The sequence below is a fragment of the Trachurus japonicus genome, chromosome 16 (assembly GCF_045865225.1).
Source record: "Trachurus japonicus isolate A0001 chromosome 16, Traja_1.0".
In the NCBI taxonomy this organism is placed as follows: Eukaryota; Metazoa; Chordata; class Actinopteri; order Carangiformes; family Carangidae; genus Trachurus; species Trachurus japonicus.
The window spans coordinates 23,315,870-23,338,174 of NC_140922.1; the positions used below are offsets into that span (position 1 = coordinate 23,315,870).

A 22,305-nucleotide genomic window follows, 5' to 3' on the forward strand; every position below is an offset into this window, starting at 1 on the left:
ACTAAACTCATTATTACTTTATTGCTGATTCACCTTCATTTAAAGATAACTTGATTACTTCAATTAATGTTTTTCTTATGATTTTTTTTTTTTACTTTGCCAAAGTCTCAAAGTTTCATCAAATGAAACTTAGCTGAAGTTCAGTTAGACAGGTTATCTCTATTTCATCCTGCCATTCTCAATTGTCGGTTTTTGATGTGAGGTATCGTGTTTTATCCATGTGTTAACTCAATTCTCTAGAAGAAAAATAGGAAAGAGACTGTTTTTCTATTATGAGGTTAGGATTATATGATGTTTTGCATTGATCTTATATTATTACTAGTTACTATATTCCTCTACGTTCAACTTTACCTTAGTAGGCTATGTGTCAGTGTTGTTTCTCCAGCATAGGGCTATCACGGCTATCACATAAGTATAGATAGAAGTCAGGCCAAGTGCAGTAAGATATGGGCCACAGATCTGTCATGGGCTGGTGTCGGATAAAGTGACAGGACAGTCGTTTCTTTGTTCCCTTGGAGGTTCACTGCTGCTCAGGGGAATCACTGACACTCTGCTTATGTAAGTGCAAATTCCAATGTGCAATATATAATTTCACACACCACATTTTGATGCGTCTGTTAGTGATGATATTCATGCAGTTTCCACAACAATACACACAGGGATGTTCTGTATAATGGAGATGTGGTGGAGTAAGAGTGGAAGGATTTGATGGCAGTTTGTTACTCATTAAAGGCCCTCAACCACACTCATACAGGCCACAGGCCTCTTGCCTTAAATCGAAACTGTTTTCACTAGCCACTGTTAACACATTCACCATTCATTCTCGCAGTCATGAATGCAAATATCTCTGACCGAAGGGTTGTGTGTGTGTGTGTGTGTGTGTGTGTGTAACATATACCAAAAACTAAACTTGCATTGTAAATAAGCAACTGTTTGCTAAGCTCAACTCATGTCAATACACTCAGGTGTTTTGTTGTTTCAGCTGCAAAAGGTTACTGTGTCTTAATAGTAAAACTATTTATTTGTGGTTACCCAGTTTGTCTGTTTCTCATCTCTGTATGTTACATCAGGTAATGTCTGCCAGCAAAGGGTCCAGCCAAGTGAATAAAAATAAACATATCCTGTGAAGCTAACCTGCTCCCAAAAAAAAAAACCCCTGAGGTAATGTTAGTCAAGACAGGTCATTTCTCCTCCTCACGGTTCATACTCAAGAGTTGACTGAACCAACTCTTGAACAGACAACTGGACCGAGTAGTATTTCTGACCTAAAGCTCATTAGCTCAGAGTTGAAAGTTTGTTCAACCTGCAATGTGATACTCCCCAATTAATTGCACTAAGATGAACAACCCGCGGCGCCTCCCTCTGCATCTATTGGCTCAGGCTGCAACATCAAGTTAGAGTAATGACCGGAAATAGGATCAATTCAGTGAAAGAAAATAAATGCCCAAAGATATATATATATATATATAAAAGGAAATGTATTGAAGATCATTTCAATGATTTTTCTCCTTTAGATAGATAGATAGATAGATAGATAGATAGATAGATAGATAGATAGATAGATAGATAGATAGATAGATAGATAGATAGATAGATAGATAAGGCCTATTTTGTTCACCATGGTCAATCTCACACATGTTCACATAATATAACCTATACTGCCTACTAACTACTAGGCTTACTACTACTACTACTAGTAGCCTAATAATATTAGGCTGCTTACTAATAATAATAGGTAGCCTAATAATAATAATAATAATAATAAGAAGAAGAAGAAGAAGAAGAAGAAGAAGAAGAAAAAGAAGAATTTTAATCAAATTTCATGAGATAAAGCTTGAGCAGTCTACAGCAGTTTCATGAAATCTCGCTCTAAGACGATTTCGAATCGTGCTTTTAATTTGAAATCTGCGGTAGCGACTTCCGGTACATTCTTCCTGACTTGACTTTTAATGAGAAAATTTCATCGGATTTTCAGAAGGAAAAACTCTGCAGGTCCACGACTGCCATTCACCTCTAATCGCTCCAGATAAAACCCGTGAAACCGGGAGATAATCCTTCGGACCGAAAGTTTTCTACAAATTCTACCATCGACTGACCTTTTTTTTCCCCACCATGGACCCCAGTAAGTCTGCGAGCGCTCCTCCACAGGATTACCCCTATGAGAAGACCTCAATGGGCCAGGTTCCCCCGGCCTACTATGATAACCCTCCGCAGCCTGGGTATCCTCAACCCGGCCCGGGATACCCACCACAGCCCCAGGTAAACAAACCCCAACAAATATCACTAATTAATATTCATTTATATTATCTGCAGCTCTAGGCTACTTAGCTATTTAAAACTGCAAAGCAATTTTCTTCGAAATAGTTTGGACCCCGCCCTTCCGATGAGTGACCACTTATTTTATGACGTCCCTATTGAAGTCGCCTCTTAAAATCACTGAATTAACCTTAAAATGATGTGAACTTGGATTGCATCAAGACATAATTAAATGAACCAAAATAAAGATAATACAAAAATGTGCCTTCATTTAAAAAAAAAAAAAAAAAATGTGGGAATTTCATAGCTCTGATTCTCTGCCCCCTGAATAACCCTAACTTAAACACTTTGTGATTGTTTCCTGTTGCGAAATCTGTAACACACGCACGAGCACACTTTTCTTTTTTCTTTTTTTGCAACCGTTAAGTTTCGTTTCACCTGACCATGAGTTGTGTTTTGTGTGTGTGTGTGTGTGTGTGTGTGTGTGTGTGTGTGTGTGTGTGTGTGTGTGTGTGTGTGTGTGTGTGTGGCCTTGCAGGGCTTTGGACCTCCACCACCATATGGAGGGCAGGTTCCTCAGCCCCAGTATCCCATGGGTCAGTACCCACCACAGCAGGCCACGGTCCAAGTCCAGCCCACAGTGTACGTGACCCGGAGCCCACTGGCCGAGCCTGTCAACGACTACCTGTGTTACTCCATCTTCACCTTGCTGTGCTGCTGCCTGCCTCTGGGCATCGCTGCCCTCATCTACTCCATCTCAGTGAGTTTCAGTCATTTGTACAAAGTTCACACATGATATTGATCAGTAACAACAGACTAAGGCAGAACAGGACACCTCCCTTTGCTTAATAATAATAATAATAATAATAATAATAATAATAATAATGATAATAATAATAGTAATAATAGTAATAATAAAGATCCAGGTCTGTATTTTCCTGATGTTATCCCCATGAATAAGCAGGTGCACTGCTGTTCTTAGTAAAGTGCTCAAATGAGTGTGAAATTGTCACAAATGGTTACACCGAGCAAAGTTCACCCCGAATCAGCTTCAAATCATTTAATGTCACAGAGAAACTGCCTCTGTCACAAGTGTTGTGCTTTAACAAATAACACTTGCTGAAGACAATGGGACACTATTTAAAATGAAATGAAAGAAAATGTGGTCAGCTAAATCATAGCAGCTAAGCATCGATGAAATGAGTTCTGCTTTGTAGAGTTCAGCACTCGATCAGTAGTTTCATTTCCCGTCCTCGTGAATCATTAATGAGGAGCAGCTGAATCAAGTGCAGGTTCTGCGAGAGAGACACTGAACACAATGGCAACCACAAACGTGAGAAAGACGTGTGGTGGTTCTGGATGCTGTTAGTTCAGACGTCAAACGACTTGATTTTATATTTTAATATCAATATGATCCCATCATAATCCTCCTCATCTGTGGATACTTGGTTTTGTCTTTTGTTGGTCCATGCCAGAGATTTTAGACTTGATTGTCCACAGCAGCAAACTCTAATCTTATTTTAAATCTGTGTTTTGCTCATGAATACTTGAGTTAGTTTATAAATGATGATCTTTTAGTGAAGTTTATTTACATGATTTTATTAGTATAAGAAATTGTAGTGATAGCACGTTCTCCCCTGTTGGTCTGAAAGTTCCCATGATTCTTCTTCTCCAAAGCAAATTACAGAAGTGAAAATAGTGTCGTTTTCATGATCCTCCAATTTAGATGCAGTCATGTGTTTTTGGTATGGGAGATGATTCAGAATGAGTGTGTTTTACACTCTGTGACTCACAGGAGTTGTAATGTAAGGAAAGTGCACAAAAGTTGGCTGATTGTTTCCTTGAGGTCGTCTGTTAACCACAGAGTGGAAAATCCTGTCTGCCACTTCCTTCACAACCATGTCAGTAAAATGTCAAATTCAAAATTTATTGGGCTCCAAAAAAATGTAAAGAGTTACTGGCACACATGGAAAGTTTTTGAATTTGCCTTGAAACTGATTTTAAATTTGGGTTTAAATCGTTCACTGAAAAAATATACATTACATGCTGTAATGTATCATGTATGTAATGTTACATGTTGTTTGCAGCTTGATCTTGTGATCTTGTTTAGTTCAGTTCAGTTCAACTTTATTATCTCACAGAGGAAAACTTGTTTTGCAGAGGTAGCAGAAGTCACAAGGAGAGTATTAACAATACATAGGAAGATAACACAAAAAAAAACTTAAAACCAGAAAAAAGACACCAACTCAGGTTAAAAAAAACAATGGAAAATCTGTTTTAATATGTAAAGTGCATCACATAAGTAAAGTGCAGATTTAGGGACAGTGCAAATTCATTGCACAAACTGCACTTGGGATGAAGGAGCATTTGTACCTTTTTGTTCTGGCACTAGGGACCCTGTATCATGGACCCTTGTATGCTGTGTAAGTACTACTCCTCCAGTCAGTATCCAGGCTGCGTCTATATCAGCATGTGGAATGCTGACGAACAGCTAACTGTGGCTAATCTGCCATAGCAGCATGGCTTGAACTATTTTTAAACTTAGCCCAGTCTCCAGTGTTAAAGAGTTGAAAGCGACGCACATGACTGTGGTTATACCCCCACCGTTTAATATATATACAGAGTAAAGTACAATAAAGAGGAGGCAGCCATTTATGGACAATAGGTCATCTGATTAGTGTCATGAATATGTTGGCGTCCGCCTCCAAGACTTTACAGTAACAGATACAGGATGAGGCACTAAGCAGCAGGACTGAGCTGACTCCACCCTGCCACAGGGAAATGTAAATGAAACATCTACTTAGCTCATGTGAACCTGCTTATCTAGGATATTTAGAAACGGGACACATACAACAAACACATAGAATAGATTAGAGTAGAATAGAATAGAATAGAATAGAATAGAATAGAATAGAATAGAATAGAATAGAATAGAATAGAATAGGTACTTTATTGTCATTCAGGTACACAGTGTGCATAGAACGAAATTTTGTTTCACTGACTCTTGGCACAAAAAACCCCCCCAAAAAATTAATTAATCAATTAAAAACACGTTGGTTCGGTAGGAGAAGGTTGGTATTTTTTTTAAATCTATCTAAAAAAATCTGAATCAAGCCACCCTTATCTTCCCCATATCAGTATTTTTGAACAAAGAGTTACACACTGCCCGTGCTAAAAAAAACAAAGGCTTCCTTTTTTAATCAGCGCTTTAAATGGAAAAATAATTGTGCACAATTGTGCATAATTATGCGTATAAATTCAGCTGTATAAATTCAGTATTCATGGCGCAGGAACCTGTGTTGTTACTGATGCTGTTTTTAGTCGCACGCAAGCAGCTCTGCAAGGCAGCAATGAGTTACTGTTTAGAAAACATGAACTTCAGCTGTAAGATGATGTGAACAAACCTTACTCAGTATGTTAAAGGGATAGTTCAACATTTTGGCAAATTGGCCCATTGCCATAATCGCTATAGTCATAGCAATAGGTTCGTTACCTTTATTTGTCGGTGTAAGCTATTTTTAGAACGGAGGAGCGGAGCGGCAGGCTGCTCAGAGCTACGCTACGGAGGCTAAAGGAATTTCTTGGTTTCCCTCATCAAACTCATCAAATACAAAATCCCAAAACTCCAAAACGCTTTCGTGGACAAGTTGTGACCTGCACAATCACCACGCTATGAGATAATAATGGAACGTTACGAAACTGAGCCGTTTTCGAGGTAAATACAGGGTAAATACAGAGTCTGCTTGCTGAAAAACTGCCCCTGAACGCAATGCGCATCAGCGGTTTTGCATGAATTTACCTCTAAAACGGCTCCGTCTCGTAACGTTCCATTATTATCTCATAGCGTGGTGATTGTGCAGCTCACAACTTGTCCACGACAGCCTTTTGGAGTTGTTGGGTTGTGTATTTGATGAGTTTGATTAGGAAAACCAAGAAATTCCCTTAGCCTCCATAGCATAGCCCTGAGCAGCCTGCCGCACCGCTCCGCCGTTCTAAAAATAGCTTACACCGACAATTAAAGGTAACGAACCTACTGCTATGACTATAGCGATTATGGCAATGGGCCAATTTGCCAAAATGTTGAACTATCCCTTTAACGGTAAGCAGACAATCCAGTCTCTGAAGTCCAAAATCTCAACTGTCTGCAGCTTAAAGCAGAAGTAAGTGATATATTTGTGTTAATATAAGTCTTAAATAGTTCTATCTTCCGACAGCAATCACTTACATAGAGTGTTTGGTCTGAAACACGGGTCTGTCAGTCACTCTGCTCTGCTCTGAGCCGAGGAGAAAACTTTTATCGTATCCTACAGTTTTTATCCAATGAGGAGAGAGAACGGCATGCAGGGCTGTGTGTGCAGCCAAGGGACGCCGTGAATGTGGCGACATAGGGACGAGGACTGTTATGGTGCGTTCAAGGAAACTCGTATTTTTCCGACCGTGAAGTCGTACCAGTTCGATCTGGTACGAGTTCACCGGTCGGAAGTTACGAGTGGCCGTTATAGTGACTTTCACCGGTAAAACAGGTCGGAAAAACACGAGTGGGTTTCCTGGAACGCTACAAAGTCGTAAGTTGTGACTTGAAGCTGTAATTTACGATTTCAAAAGCCTGCCTGGAACGCAGCATTAGCGAAAACGACCGGACCACTTACTTCTGCTTTAAGTGATGAGAAACCCTAATTAGTCTTCCCCTTCAATCATATGAGATGTTGCTGGTTATATCCTGTGGAGATAATTTCATCAATAAGATTGCAAACACTGTAAGCAAGGGGACTTTCACATAATTATCTGATGTTTAAGCCCAAACACCAGATCTGTCAGGTTGTTCATGCAGTCGGACCCGTGGATCAGACATGGCAAGATCAAACATGTTGCCCAAAAGATTAGAAAGAGAAGTTAAGCTTGAGCTCACTTGAGTTAAACCTGATGGAAAACTCCACTGTGACTTTTTTTTGATGTTTTTACTGGAATTACTCTGCCCTTCCCAGTGTTTTCCTCTCTTTCAACACTTCCTGTACCCAACAGTTACTTAAGCTGACCAATCCTCTTCCTCTACAGAAAATCACATGGTTTTTGGATTTGGCAATGAGAACATTTCCTCAGCCAGACCTCTCTGTGCTTCTTCCCTGTCACTCTTAACTCCCGTCTCTTAATCTCACTTGCTTGCTTTCTGTGAACACATCCGAACAACTGAACTCATCATAACATACTGTACATTCTCGTCATCAGTTAACGGTTCCTGCTTCAGATCCCATGATGGCATCTAAATTTGAATTCATGAAATGACCTTTTGTGGGGTCTGCTGTAACATTGCCTTGTAGAGTCATGTGTTGGAAGGGGAGGCTGAAACGCACACATGGAAACAATTCAAATCAAGAACAGTCCCATTCCTTTGGACATCCTCTTTGTCAGATTATAGCTGCATGCATGATAAACAGAGCAGCCTTGAAACTGAACATGGGTGAATGTCTGGAAGTCACTTATCTGAGGTATTGTGCTGTTGCCCCCCCCCCTCCCAAAATTTAGCGTGTTTCAGACCTGCTCCCATTCATTAAACTCACAGCCTGGAAGTAATGAGGATAATTAAATTATATTTGCAGTGGGCAAGGACAAATAGAGAATAGTAAAGCTGTGTACATACAGTCAGGGTGAACGTACAGACTGTTGTGTGCATAGCTATAACAGAAGTGTTTTCCATGATGCATTTACCGCTACACACACCTCTGAGTGTCTGCCGGTAGATAAGGCTAACAATATAAACTGTAATCTAACTCAGAGCTGAGGTGACGGCTGGTTGGAGTTAATAAAGGTTCAGGTTAATGGTTTGAATTTTAGCCTACCTGTCACGTTCATCATATTATTTTAGTGTGTTTACAGATGCAAATATTATTGAATTGCAAATCTTAAATATCTCTGTTATAAATATATATAATATTCTCATCACAGTCCACCCAGTTGTGGCCCATATGTAGTGATACGAGTTTGAAACAGAAAATTAGACATATAAGAATCACAATCCACAGTCTGACCCCTGTTAGCTCTTTAGTTGTCTTCTTTTCGTTCCTTTATTTTATTTTCTATTTGTTCAACCTCACCGCCACTCTCAAAACAAAAAAAAACACAACAGGTTTATAGACCATATCAAAGCAAAACCCCACATGCACCAACCTGCAAGAACATCAGTGGTAATTTCCCTATAGAAACATGACGTGACTTGTGGTTCTTGGGCCTTTCTGTTCATACCATTTTGTAAATGCTCTTGCAAGTGCATGACCAAATTAGGTCAGTGCAAGGACCTTCTGTTCACAAACAGTTTCCTCCACTTACACGTTCCTGCTACATTTGTTTTGAATAGCATTCCACTCAGGTGTGGGAGGAAGAGTGGAACTGGGATTTGATAAAGACCGGTCTCTAGGGAAAGGCTCGCAGCTACCTCATACTTCAAACAGAAAAAATATATATTAGGGTCCGAAAGGGTTCATAGTGTCTGTATTCAACTAGTTAAAAAAGGTTCTTATATGCAAGACATGGTGTAATAACAACAACAACAACAAGACTCGTAACTGAGAATATCTGTGACTGACTGACTGACTGACCATAGTTCCACCATTGGTCACCCATATGTCATGTGACTGAGTTGGAGATTGCCCATTGGCTGTTTTTGCTTTCAAAATGAATTGCCACAATACAAACAGTTTTTGTCACAGAAGTGTGACATTAGAGACTAAATAAAAACACAACATTCAAATTCTTAGCAACTGAAAGGAATATAAGTTAGACATTTTTGTTAGATTGTGTTTTGTTGCTGTTTTTTTTTTTTTTACCTCACCCGTATACATTTGTATTTACATTTTGTTTATCACCATCAGGCTCGTGAAGCCAACCATGCTGGGGACCGGATGACTGCAGAGCGGACCAGCAGGATGGCCAGGACGCTGAACCATGTGGGCCTGGGACTCGGTATCGGTGTCGTTGTTTTGTTCATTGTCTACTTTGTGATTGTGGCAGTTGTCGTCGGCCAGTAAATCTGCAGCAGTGCCTTTCCTACATATGTAATCCCCATACGTTACATCAGGTAATGTGACCAGATCAGGAACGTCACTGGCCATCAAGAGTTTCTATTGGATTGATTTGTAAAGCTGATGTCACCTGGCTGGCTAAAAGACCTTTGAAAAGTGTTGGATTATTATTCAAAGTATTTGGCCACATACTGAAAAGAGAAAAAGTTATTTACACGTAATCTATTACTCTCACTGTAGAGAGTAGCCACTACAGCTTTCCAAAGATTCATGTTTCACTGATTTTGTGTTTGAGATTTGCTTTCTATGTTATCACATATCAGAAATGTGTGTGTGTGTGTTTTTTGTTTTTTTTAATGAAGTATATTTTTCTACTTTGTTGCATTATGAGTTCAGTCTTGGTCTAGTGCTGCTTCGCCACACAAACAGCCCTTTAATATTATCCAAAAGATTTTTACACGTTGAGTTCAGATAACAAGTGAGTGTCACATCTGCAATTGAAAGAGATTTGCCTGACAACACGATGGGAGAAATGCAGCTTCTGCTTCGACACAACTGCTGGCTGTACATTTGCGCTAATGCCCTCTAACCTTGTTTGACGTATGCTAGTAAAGAGTAGCATTTGAAAAGTGAAATGACGTTGGCATTGTGAAGCTCCAGCTGAACAAGAGAAGAAAAACAGACAGCGGGGTCAGTGATGTGAGTCAGAGAGGGAGGGGCTTTCCTTTATTCCAGCTGAAAAGGAATGCACCGCTTCTCACAAAATCAGCTCAAACTTAGTAACACGCTACGGTGGAGCCAACATGGCTGACACACACAGTCAGCTGCTCACTGGTGCTGGCTAAGTGTTATCATAACATGTGTTATTATGTTAGCAGCCAGGGTGTCGTTTGTCATCTAATGTCTGTATGTTCTCTTTTCAAGTGAAGCTGAAAAGAAATATGCTTCTGTATTCCAAATTTATTCATAAATAAAGTTCAGTATATTGAGAGAAAAACCATGAGCTGTCTAGTTTATTGGCATCATGTTTATCCGCCCGGTTGAAGGAAGGCAATTATCTGCTGCTGCACAGCTTAACTCTTTGACTGCCAAAGACGAGTTGTCTTGTCTTTGGGAAGCCAAGCGTAGATTGCCAAAGACGAAATAACTAATCTTAGGCGTTTTTTGATTGCAGCGTCATGCTGAATGTCTTGCCCTACTCCTCTGTGAAGACCAGACTTGTATCCTCAAAATAAAGTGCAGAAAAACACATGAGCTGTCTAGTTTATTGGCATCATGTGTATCTGCCCGGTTGAAGGAGCAATTATTTGCTGCTGCACAGCTGCATTAGGAACTGTGCAACAGGTAAAACAGTATTAACAGTGTAATTGTACAAAGTATTTACCAATTAATTTAACAATATTGATGCTGCATGTTATAATCCTATCATTTCTATCACTTATTGCTTTTGTATGGTCTGTAAAAGGTACAGTAGGAGACCTCAGACCTGTGGGTGGTTGAGGAGAGTTGTGACTTGACTGTGATGAAATTGAAAACAACCTTTTGTTTTCAGTAGAAGCATGTTTAGAGTGCAGACACTGTGGTCACCTCTGTGGTTCTACTGTCAATACAGACTCTTTTTTCCTATGCTGAGACACATGGCGGTTGTGTCAGAAAGCATTGAACAATGGGTCTTGGCTTCCTGCAAGTAACGGATCTGATGAAAAATCAATACATTCAAACGTCATTTTGAGTTACTGGAAGTGATCCCAGCCAGAGTTGATGTTTGTCTGTTCCATCATCATCCTCCCACCCCCCACCCCTCATCTCCTCCCCGCTCAGCCCTCCCCAACATATCTATTACACTAGTATCTCACGCTATGCTTTCTTCCCCATTCTTCTTTTTTCATCCCTCCCACGCCTTTGGCTGGCATTGGGTTGTGTGTCTGGCTGCTGCAACCACCATTTATCCTGTTCTTGTGAAAGTAACAGCTCTCCAACACTTGGAGGGGAATTCTTCAGATTTAGTACAAACTTTAATTCGGATAAAAAAGGATTAAGTGGTTAGAAACTGGTCAACCGTCAAGGTTACTTACACATTTTGGGCAATAACTTGAATTTGCACGCAGTGGTAAGCAGAGGGATACAATCTGGTTGCGAATGATTGTTGTTCTTTGTGAATAACATTGTTTTGCTGCTTGTTTGCTCTCCAGTGTGAAATTACAAGTTTGACCAGGGATCTGTGATCATCTGTATTAATTCACACTAATTCACAATGTTTTAGTTTTATTAATTAGTTCAACATAAATAAGTTTGAAATTAAAAGATATTGAAATTGTTTTAAAATAGTATTCTGCCTAACTTTTACACATACCAGTGTGTGATAATCCATAATCTTTCTCTGACATTGACTACAGTCAAAATATTTCAGAATTACTGTTCAAAATGAGAGATTTTTATTTAAATTCCCCCAAAAATGTGGTAATGAGTTGGAATGAAGTTGACCTAAAAGGATTAATGACAATTACAGCGCAATACTTCTACATTTCAGTCAAATAGATAATAAAGTTGCATAGTCAACAGGAAACAGTATGAAGTCTAGTGCTGCTTCAGTCTTCTCCCTGTTCCTGGACATCAGCCTAGAATTTGAAAAGTAAATTAGTAATAAAGTAATGGTATCATTACCTTAATCTAATACTGGTTTCTCTTCATTCACTACATGCTTATCTACAGCTGTCATCCATCACCACTGTTAGTCTAACACTGATCTCAGGACAGATGTATTACTGTAACACACTATCTGTGATCCTATTTATTTTAAGACAACATTTCTTGTATTCACAGCTACCTCTTTGTGTGTGTTTTTTTGTTTGTGACACAATGCACATACATAAATATTTTAAAGCAATGAATGAGCTCATGATATAATACCGTGATAATTTCCTTTTTTTCTATTGTTCTGTGTTTCAGAGAAGGTGCGGTTGTTTTCTAAGTAATAATTATCTGTGTGCCCTTTCAGTCATTAATAGGTTAAAGGGGAGGACAGGTTGTGTGAGCAGAGTCTCCACTGAACTACTTTACAAAGGTTTTGTGGTTTTGGCATGTTTCATACAGTAAGAGCTTTTGAGATTTACGGGAATGCATCTGTCTCGGGCGCCAGATTTTTTTCAAGCAGGTTTCACTTGCTTGTGAGCAGAGTGCCGAAAGCCACAACGGCTCACATTTCGTGATTAATGTCATGTGCGGCCACTTTAAAGTTTTCAATTAAACTACGTTGTATTCATTCATCACAGATTTGCGCATCCTTGCCAAACAATTAACCAAGACACACACACGTACATGAGCTTCTAAAATAACCACAAGTGACCCACAAACATTCATTAACAGAATTTCTCATAAAGTGCTGTTGCTATGATGAACCTCAGAGCACTTTTGCAGTGATTTTCTGCTTCTTACCCTGTTTGCTCTCTCTAATCTACCTGAGACGTAACCACTGCTGCTGTTGTATGAAATGTTTGACTTTCTCACAGGCTTGGCATCAAGTTAAACAAGTTAAACAAGCTATTGTTTATATCTCATGCTCCACTGTAAATATTTTATTCGTGCCAATAGGAAGTGAGTTTGGCAGATCAGGATATGGACCACTACCTGGCTGTTTTTGTGTATTGAATTTCTCTGAAGAATTTCCTGTAAGGAATAACAACACAGTGCTGTTAGAAGTGAACTGCACCACTCACCATTTCACATTACTCTTTGTCAGAGTAATGTGGAACAATATTACTGCTGTGGTATGATGAATAACAGCTGTTAGCAGTAATGAGCCACAGAGTACAGTACACATGCAGATGCCATTAACAATGTTGTTTACTTTAAGCTCAATAATATGCTTCTGCTGCCCCCTAGTGGTTCAGAAAGTACGACATCCTTCTGGAACAGTGAGAAAATAACACTTTATCATTGTCATCTCCATCAGTGAAGACAAACCGGGAGCTTTTGTTTCTATGCATAGTCTACACTTTATTGAACATATGAAAATAAGTACAAATGGCAAAAACCAAAAGAAAATTTACTTTTTCTTAAACAGGCAAATAAATTAAGTCACCCTTTCAACGATTCAGTACAAGAAGCAAGAATTTATTCAGTACTTCACACTGAGCAGCAGTCTAAATGGATACGTTATTGGTGAGCTTGCAGGCAATGTGGAAAATCCCAATTAGTGAGAATTGGTCATTAATCCTACACCCATGACTTTCTTTCAAATTAAACCGTTTGTACCTTTGAAGAGCCAGACATTGATGTTTGGGCTCAGAGTAATTCATAATTTGTTCTCATGCGACCAAACACCCAGAACTGCATTGTGCACTTCAATGAGCCTCACTGGAATCTATCCTCAGAGAAAGCATTAAACATGAGAAAGAGCTCAACAGTGGATGAATAGATTCAAGCTGCTTCATTCTGTTAACATTTAGAGTGAAGAATTATAAATAAGCTTAGGTCTGAGTAAGTTGATCAGCTGATTATCTTCTGAACAGGATATATATGTACTGCATCACTTGGACCACACGCATAAAGCATCACAAGAAGTAACAACTATTGAAAACTGAAGGCAATAGTGAGTGAAACAACACTACCTCATACTTTAACATGTGCGTATACAGTTATTTGCAATGTTTGTTGTACATTTTCTTTGCAATATTTACTTACGTAAAACTTCTCTCTGAGGCTTGATGGTGATGGCTGCATTTTAAATTACAATCATTCCTAATATCTATTATCTTCAGAAAGCCAAATGAGAGAAGCTCTGATTCAAGAAACATTAAACTCAAATCAAGATTAGGAAATGAAGGTTTGGAGTCCACACAAAAAGTGAATCTGAAGTGATACAACACATTGAATATTCTCCACTGTTTGATGTTCTTCGTTTGGAGGCAGAAAAATTCGTAGCATTTCACTTATCTTGAGCAACTTATGATATTTACAAAAACCATCTCAAAACAGTGCGAGAGGTCACGAGCATGTTGAAAATATTGGCTGCACACAGATCAGACAGAAGTAGAGGAACAGGAAAGTGACACGCAGGGATGAGGTTGACAAGACAAGTGTTGTATTTACTATTCTAAATGGATACAAATGTGCAACCAAAAGCATAATAATTTGTTCCAAAATGTCATTTCTGTTACGGATACAAACTGTATCTTCTTAAATAGTTAAATGAGAGTTCACTAATCGATGTGAGACGAGAGAGGGAGGGAGGGACGAGGGAGGCAGGAGAGGAGATCTTAGTATGAGCGAATGGCAGGAGGGACGTGAGCGCAGTCCTGCTCATCCAGAGAGCTGTCGATGACCGGGCGGTACTCCAGGGTCACCTGTGATTGGACACAAGCAGAAAGGTACATCAGACATGACAGACACCATTCATCTTTACAGTAAGAGAAAAACTGAGGCGTGGGGTTACCTTGCCAGTCTTGGGGTCGACGTAGGAGAGTGTGTGTTTCCTCCAGTGCTCATCGTATGGCGTCTTCTCCTGACCCTGCAGGGGCTTGGAGTAGTCATACTCATCAACACGGTCCTGGAGAATCAGTCAGAGAAATCCAGAGTGAGAAGTTATATTTACTGATTTGTGCTGTTATCCACAGAAACAAGAAGATAAAGTCAGATAAGAAAAGAAATAAAGAAAAAGCAAACTCTGGGAGAGGGATTTAAACTGATCACTCAAAGAAGGAGGAATAAAAGAAGAGAAAAGCCAGTGGCAGAGACAGGGGGAAAAGCTCCAAGAACAACGATGGAAGAAAATCATATAAATGGATAAAGTGCATTCAAACAGACCTTGAAGTCCTCTCTGGCGTGGGCTCCCCTGCTCTCCTTTCTCTGCTCAGCGGAGTGGATGGTCTGGACGGCGTTCAGCATCAGATTCTGCAGCTCCAACGTTTCCACCAGGTCTGTGTTCCACACGATGCCTGAAGAAGAGAAGCAAGGGGGGAAAAAAGGGCTCTTACTGCATTGTTTTGACTTGGAGTAAGCCATACAGGGACAGTACTACAACTGTAAGAACTGGTCACACAAAAAAAAAAAACAGTGCACACAACTTGGTGCCGTACCTCTGTCGAAGGTCTTGACGTCATCCAGGGTCTGATAAATGGCGTCCATCTTGTCACATCCCTCCTTCAAGACTGGGCCAGTACGGAAGACCGCAGCATGAGCCTGCATGGTCTGAACGGAGGAAGAAGATGCAGGATTCATGTTTGTCCGTTTAAGGAGACACAGACAGGACCCACACAGATAAGATGATATTCTGAGTTGATTCAAAAATACATCTAAATACTGCACAAAGAGCAGGAGTATGAGCTTGTGTGTTGTTTGATGACCTTTACACATTGACTAAACCCTTTACCCTCTTTGTGGGTTTTTTTGTGTGGGTACCTTCTGCATGTTGAGCCTAATCTCAGAGGTTCTCAGGCTTCCGTTGGCGAACCTCAGCTTGTCGAGGTTGGCCACAGACTCCTCTCCTGCACTGGGCTTCAAGGGCGAAAGTTTCTCTCCTGCAGAGAAAACAAAGCACCAGAGTCAGCAGTGAAGCAATGTGAACGAAAACTCAGATATCAGATATAGTCCTGCCTGTGGAGCAGGGGTGCCGAAAATAATCATTTCAATGATGAATCGAGATTCTTAATGGGACGATTCTGAATCGATGCAGTTAGGTCACAATCATTTTTTTAATTCAAATAATTCCTTCAAGTTAGACGACGTTGTTCAGAGAGAGTGGTTAATTTTATTTTTTAAAGAACAATGCCAGGGTTTCTCCTGCATAGAGAATTTGGTGGCAGCCGCCACCGCTGAATTTCAAACCGAATCATAGACTGGTGAGTCGTAATCAAATTAAATCGTGAGTCCAGTGAAAATACATAACACTACTGTGGAGCATAAAAATGTTGACAGAGTACCTGAGTTACAAACATTGACACTTTTTTTTTTTTTTTTTTTTTTAAAGTATATTTTTCGGCTTTTTTTGCCTTTATTTGATAGTGATGACAGTAGAGATAGACAGGAAATGGGGAGGCAGAGAGAGGGGGAATGACACGCAGGAAAGGTCTGCCCAACGCGGGATTCGAACCGGGGACGCCTGCGGCGAGGACTGTAGCCTCTACATGGGGCGGCCGCTCTACCCACTGCGCCACGCACCGCCCCCAAACATTGACACTTTCAAACGTAGGCTAAAATCCCATCTCTTTAATCTGGCTTTTATTTTATAGTCTCATAGTTATCTTATTCTATTCTACAGTTTTACAGTCTTCTATTTTATTACTTTTATCTTATTGTTATCTTTCTAAGTGTTTTTATATTTTGCTCTATATTTCTATCCTGCATTTTATCCTATTTCATTACATTTGTATTGTTTTTATATTTTATCATATTTTATTGTGTTTTTATCTGTTACTATTGCTATATTTTATTGTTTTTAATCTTTGTGCATTAGTCTCCACGTCATTCTTCTTTTTTCACTTCTTACATACTTTTTCAATCAAAACGTAAAGCACTTTGAACGACATTCATTTGCTTTGAAAGGTGCTATATAAATAAAATTTGATTTTTTTGATTTCCAAACACAACCGAGTGTTATACGCGAGTAAAAGCTAATCGACAGTGGTGCTCACCAGGTTTGTTTTCCTCAGCGATGGTGAGGGCGCAGGCTCTGCCGAACACCACCAGATCCAGCAGGGAGTTGGCGCCCAGTCGGTTAGCACCATGGACGCTGGCGCTGGCTGCCTCACCACAGGCATACAGGCCAGGAACCACCTTGTCCTGTCCGTTAGCATGAGTAATCGCCTGATGGGGAAGAAATCAAACTGTGTCACTCTGAGGCACAGTGAAGCACTTCATATCAATAGAGGAGATGTGTGTGTGTGTACAGTGCCCAAACAAAACCTACCTGTCCCTTGTAGTTTGTGGGTATTCCTCCCATATTATAATGAACAGTGGGCAGCACGGGGATGGGCTCTTTGGTGACATCAACTCCAGCGAAGATCATGGCCGTCTCCGAGATACCAGGCAGCCTCGTGGCCAGCTGCTGTGGAGGCAGGTGGTGAAGCTGCAGGTACACGTGGTCCTTCTCTGGACCCACACCTCTGAATGAAGGAAAAAAAAAAAGCGGTTTAAAGTAACAGCCGCATGTTGCTCCATTGACTTTTCTTGACCAACAAATGTGCACAAGTACATCTCAGAGACACATGCATGAATATCCGGTCCATACCTGCCCTCCCTGATCTCTATGGTCATGGAGCGAGACACCACATCTCTGGAGGCCAGGTCCTTGGCATTGGGTGCGTAGCGCTCCATGAAGCGCTCTCCCTCACTGTTGATCAGGATGCCGCCCTCACCACGGCAACCCTCTGTGATCAGGCACCCAGCTCCATAGATCCCTGCATAGATTTACATGAGATACGCTTTAGTGTTTTATGAACAGAAATATCCTGAAATAAAAAAGATGTTGTTGGGAATCCTAAAATAGATTAATATAACAGATTTTAACTACCTTTCCATCAATAAAGTACATGTTCAACACTGTAGCATCCTGAAACGCTTATTGCTATTATTGCTTTGGCATAATACCGACCAATAAAAATGATGTTACTGTGCTTTATGGACTAAGCAGTGATAAGTACTATGTTTGGCCTGGTATTTACAAGAGGAATTCAAACTAGAAATGCCATCGAGCAACAGAAGAACGTACTGAATCTACATGTCAATGTATCATTAGTATCTTAATCGAAAAGGTAACAATGATACAAAACTCCTGGCAGTTTTGTTATGGCAGTACTCTTATTTTGCTTTTATGTTTTACAATTAAAAAAAAAAAAAAATGATGCGTTTATGTCACAGTGTGATCTCATTTGGTGAATAGTGAAGCCTAATTATCTTGACCTTTATCATCAAACACTTTTATAGTTACCTCAACTTTTGGGTTTATTTAGCAATATAAGTTTTGTTGAATTTATTCAACCATAAACTTAAAGCAACCTTTGAATCACACATAAAAAGGTGAGGAGAAAACCCTGCTCTTCAACTCAGTGACCGTGGCTCGGCCTTGTAGGACCCTCCTGTAGTCTGGTGTCAAATGCCCAGCAGGAACAAAAATAAGGATGACCACTTGTCTTTATGCAACTGAGGTCTATTATTAGAGCTCAATGTAAACAGCCGAACATGAGCAGACACGTGGTTTCGGGCACTAAAAGGTGAATTGTACAGATGTGAATGACTGGGCAAAGAAAGTTACAAAACTAGGCAGCTAAAATATGTGTATTTGCCAAATCATTAACTTGAAAATCCTTTGAGAGTAAATGAACCAGATGTGTTAGTGTCTCTGGTCATTAACCGGGCAAAAGGACATCGATATATCATGCTACTATAATCTATGTTTATCATCACACTCCCAGACACTTGACCGGCAAGTTGGATATGATTAAACTTTAGGTAATTAGAGTTTTATAGCTTTAAATATATTGTCTTATTCTGTCTGGAGTGAGAGTTAAACTAAGGGAAACACAGAATGCCACTTATCACAGACACAAGGTCAAACAGACAGAGCAGGAAACAGATTTCACTATCTATCATGTCTTATCAGATCATTGTGGCTACATAATAAAATAGTGGACTTCGAACGGCCCCTGATTAACTATTCACAATTAGTCAAAATTACTACAACTAACCTAGACAAAGACATTTTTCCAGACACTGGTTTGTGATTGCTACTGAAGTGCTTCAGTGGCAGAACTATTTTATGATTTGGCTTTATTATTTTGGCGGTCTCTTACCAGTGGGATGGAACTGTACAAACTCCAAATCCTGACAGGGAAGTCCAGCTCTGGTCACCATAGCATTTCCATCTCCTGTACTGGTGTGGGCAGATGTGCAGCTGAAATAGGCTCTTCCATAACCCCTGGAAGGAAACAGACCTCGTTTATTAAACAAAGAAAGACATTCTAAGAGATACAATACATACAAAGAAATGCTGCGTACCATCATGTCTCTTTGGTATTGATATGACAGAACAATGAGAGAGCAGCATACCCAGTAGCGATGACAGTGTTCTTGGCTCTGAAGCGGTGAATGGATCCATCCTCCATGCAGAGAGCAATGACTCCTTTACACTCTCCATTTTCCATCAGCAGATCCAGGGCAAAGTACTCCACAAAGTAACTGGTGTCATAACGAAGCGACTGAGCAGAAGACACAAGAGCAGAAGAACATGTAAATGCACTTTAACTAGGATTTTTGTTTGTCCATTATCAGATTTACCCAGAAAATGAAGGAGGGAGTGTGTTTTCTTACCCGACCATAAAGTGTGTGCAATAGCGAGTGTCCTGTCCTGTCTGCTACACAGCAGCAGCGGTGAGCCTGGCCTCCTTTTCCATACTTGAGACTCTGACCTCCAAAAGCTCTCTGGTAGATCTTCCCATCTTCAGTGCGGCTGAACGGCATGCCAAAATTCTCCAGCTAAGAGACAGAGAGTAACATGAGCTCTTTATCTTCTATTACTGTGTGTTGACAATCTTGAGTGGGAGACTACAACTTGAGTCAGTTTATCCCTGGCCATGCCTTGTTCTAACCACATTTTCTTCACTGTTACTTCTCTTACAAAATCATCATCAAGTGTTATAAATACAAATACAAAATACAAAAAAAATGCAAGATAAGTGTCAGGAAAGTGATCATTTGCTATTATGGTTTGATTTTGTTTCAAAATGTGTACAGTTATTTTAAGACCAAATCCAACCTTGACAAATAAGCAGCAGTTTCCTTGTTTTTTTTTCCATAATGATATATTCTGTACACTTACTAAATGGTTAACATCTTGAGTGGTCAAAGCCCAGTATTCACCAGTTGCCAACTTAACTGATGTGTCTGTGTAGATGAGATCTTACCTCCACTACGGCCGCAGGAGCCTGCTCTGTCATGTAGTGAATAGCATCCTGGTCTCCCAGCCAATCAGATCCCTTTACTGTGTCGTAGAAATGCCACCTCCAGTCATCCTCCTCCATGTTTCCCAGAGCAGCATTGATCCCGCCCTGTGAACCAAGTGTCAACAGTTCAATAAAAGATACAGCACTACTGAGGGTTTTGTTTACTTGTGTTAGTTGACATAATATATCTCCATAGAGGGTTTTTAACAGTAATACATGCAGAACATTTTGAGCTTGCTGAAACATTTTAGTTATTGTGTAAGATGTGTTGTCGTACCTGTGCAGCAACAGTGTGAGACCTGGTGGGAAAGAGCTTGGTGACGCAAGCGGTGTTGAAGCCAGCCTCTGACAGACCAAAGGCTGCTCTGAGTCCTGCCCCTCCAGCTCCTACCACCACAGCATCAAACTCATGATCCACAACTGGGTACTGAGTGGAGATCTAAAGACAAGAAAGGAGAGAAGTTAGTGTAAAGAGCAGTTTTAACACAGGAAGCTGAATCTAAATATATCAGTCACTGTGTGCTGCAAAATATCTATCTAACTTTGATACTGGCACAAGATGCAGAGAACACAATGAGTAAGTATCGACTAACATGTATCCTATCATGTATCCATATGAATTACTGCATTGAAAACACCATCAAATTGAACTCACATCATCTGACACTTTGGCATTTTTCTTGCCATAGATGGAGAAGTGGAAGTTCCTGGTACCTTGAACTGCAACAGCAGGGACCTGGCAGGAAAGAAAACACTTTTAATATGAGGAGAATAAAAAATAATAAAGTCGATAAATGAATCAAATACACCGCCCGTCCAAAAAGAAAGTCACACACTCTAACATTTTGTTAGACCTCCTGCTTTGATTAAGGAACACATTTGCTGTGGCATGGTTTCGATAAGCTTCTGCAATGTCACAACATTTATTTTCATCCATTTACAGTTGCATTAATATTTCAAAGATTCTCAATGGGGTTACGGTCTGGACTCTGTGGTCACATAGGACCACATTTCTTGCTTGAAGATGATGGTTTGCCACTGTTCTTCCAGTTTTTAATACTGTGGACTTGGACAGTTCTTAACCCAATTTGAGTAGCCTCTGCAACCTCATTGGATGTTTTATTTGCTTGATGCATGCCAATAATAATAACATCTTCTCCACGACCACAGGGTGTGTCTTCCGACATGGTTGTAAATGAGACTGCATCAGTCAGGGTTAAATAAGACAGGTGAAACATAATAATCCATGCAGTAATTATCCAATGGGAGGCTCTTACCTATTACCTTATTTAAATCCAAGTGGTGACTTTTTTTTTTTTTGGACGGGCAGTATACAAACGGCCGTAAATGTAGAAAAAACAAAAACATGCACTGCTACCAAACATAAGCTGTTTTACTTGTTAGAGACAATAAAGGATGATTTAAATGGCCTAAACAACAACACATTATAGAGCTAAATATCACACAATAACGTTATACCTTGTGTCATTTATGGCACTTTAGTCGTTAAAGTTGCGTATTGTAACATTAGAAATGTTTTTCACTATTGTTACCTTCCATGACAATTATATTTTATTAATTTTATTTGCATTGTTTTGCAGGTTTACATACAGCAGCTAAAACTGTTGTCCACAAGGGCAACTGATATGACTGTCATAAACATGTCGGAATAAGTAAGATGTTGACAGTTTACTAAAAAACTTGACTCATAATATACAATGTGAACAGAAATTGGATAGCGTAACTATATGTCATGTCGTATTACAGCAAAAATTAACGCTTAAAAAGCTTTTGTCGTGGTGTCACATTGAAACACCCTAAGCTACATAACACTGGTTACGCAAGTTACAATGCGCCGGTTACGAAAGCTGAAAAGTGCTGCATAAATCATCTTTTCAGTGGGGGGAGAAAAAAATACCATTACCGCATTTAAACAAGTAGATAAATGAAATATTTACTATAATATAGTGATTACTCACTGCTTTCGTCTTAGAAATTAGCCTCTTGGAGAGGAGACGGGACGCCGCACGGACACTCGCCATGTTGTCAGTTGAAGGACCGATTCTGGTAGCACGGAGGATCACATTTTCTGTTGC

At 39.9% G+C, this 22,305-nt stretch overlaps 2 protein-coding genes across 2 annotated transcripts; one reads left to right on the forward strand and one right to left on the reverse strand.

Moving 5' to 3' along the window:
- Nucleotides 1-1,980: 1,980 nt before the first annotated feature.
- On the forward strand, nt 1,981-10,272 carry LOC146972440 (uncharacterized). The gene is made up of 3 exons (XM_085802658.1): nt 1,981-2,259; nt 2,795-3,016; nt 9,123-10,272. The coding sequence occupies exons 1-3, from the start codon at nt 2,113-2,115 to the stop codon at nt 9,276-9,278; spliced, it is 525 nt and encodes a 174-aa protein (XP_085658784.1). The 5' UTR covers nt 1,981-2,112; the 3' UTR covers nt 9,279-10,272.
- Nucleotides 10,273-13,671: 3,399 nt separating this feature from the next.
- On the reverse strand, nt 13,672-22,275 carry sdha (succinate dehydrogenase complex, subunit A, flavoprotein (Fp)). The gene is made up of 15 exons (XM_085802660.1): nt 22,189-22,275; nt 20,865-20,945; nt 20,487-20,648; nt 20,171-20,314; nt 19,578-19,742; nt 19,317-19,465; nt 19,061-19,185; nt 17,500-17,668; nt 17,179-17,374; nt 16,904-17,075; nt 15,672-15,790; nt 15,350-15,461; nt 15,078-15,208; nt 14,707-14,820; nt 13,672-14,617 (listed from the first exon to the last, which is right to left on the reverse strand). The coding sequence occupies exons 1-15, from the start codon at nt 22,249-22,251 to the stop codon at nt 14,531-14,533; spliced, it is 1,989 nt and encodes a 662-aa protein (XP_085658786.1). The 5' UTR covers nt 22,252-22,275; the 3' UTR covers nt 13,672-14,530.
- Between the last annotated feature and the right edge of the window lie 30 nt (nt 22,276-22,305).

Coding starts and splice junctions, on each gene's coding strand:
- LOC146972440 (XM_085802658.1), top strand. CDS start 2,113: ATGGACCCCAGTAAGTCTGCGAGCGCTCCTCCACAGGATTACCCCTAT. Junction 2,260..2,794: donor GATACCCACCACAGCCCCAG/GTAAACAAACCC, acceptor GTGGCCTTGCAG/GGCTTTGGACCTCCACCACC. Junction 3,017..9,122: donor CCCTCATCTACTCCATCTCA/GTGAGTTTCAGT, acceptor TATCACCATCAG/GCTCGTGAAGCCAACCATGC.
- sdha (XM_085802660.1), bottom strand. CDS start 22,251: ATGGCGAGTGTCCGTGCGGCGTCCCGTCTCCTCTCCAAGAGGCTAATT. Junction 20,315..20,486: donor CTCACACTGTTGCTGCACAG/GTACGACAACAC, acceptor CTTGGTTCACAG/GGCGGGATCAATGCTGCTCT. Junction 19,186..19,316: donor AACACTGTCATCGCTACTGG/GTATGCTGCTCT, acceptor GTTTCCTTCCAG/GGGTTATGGAAGAGCCTATT.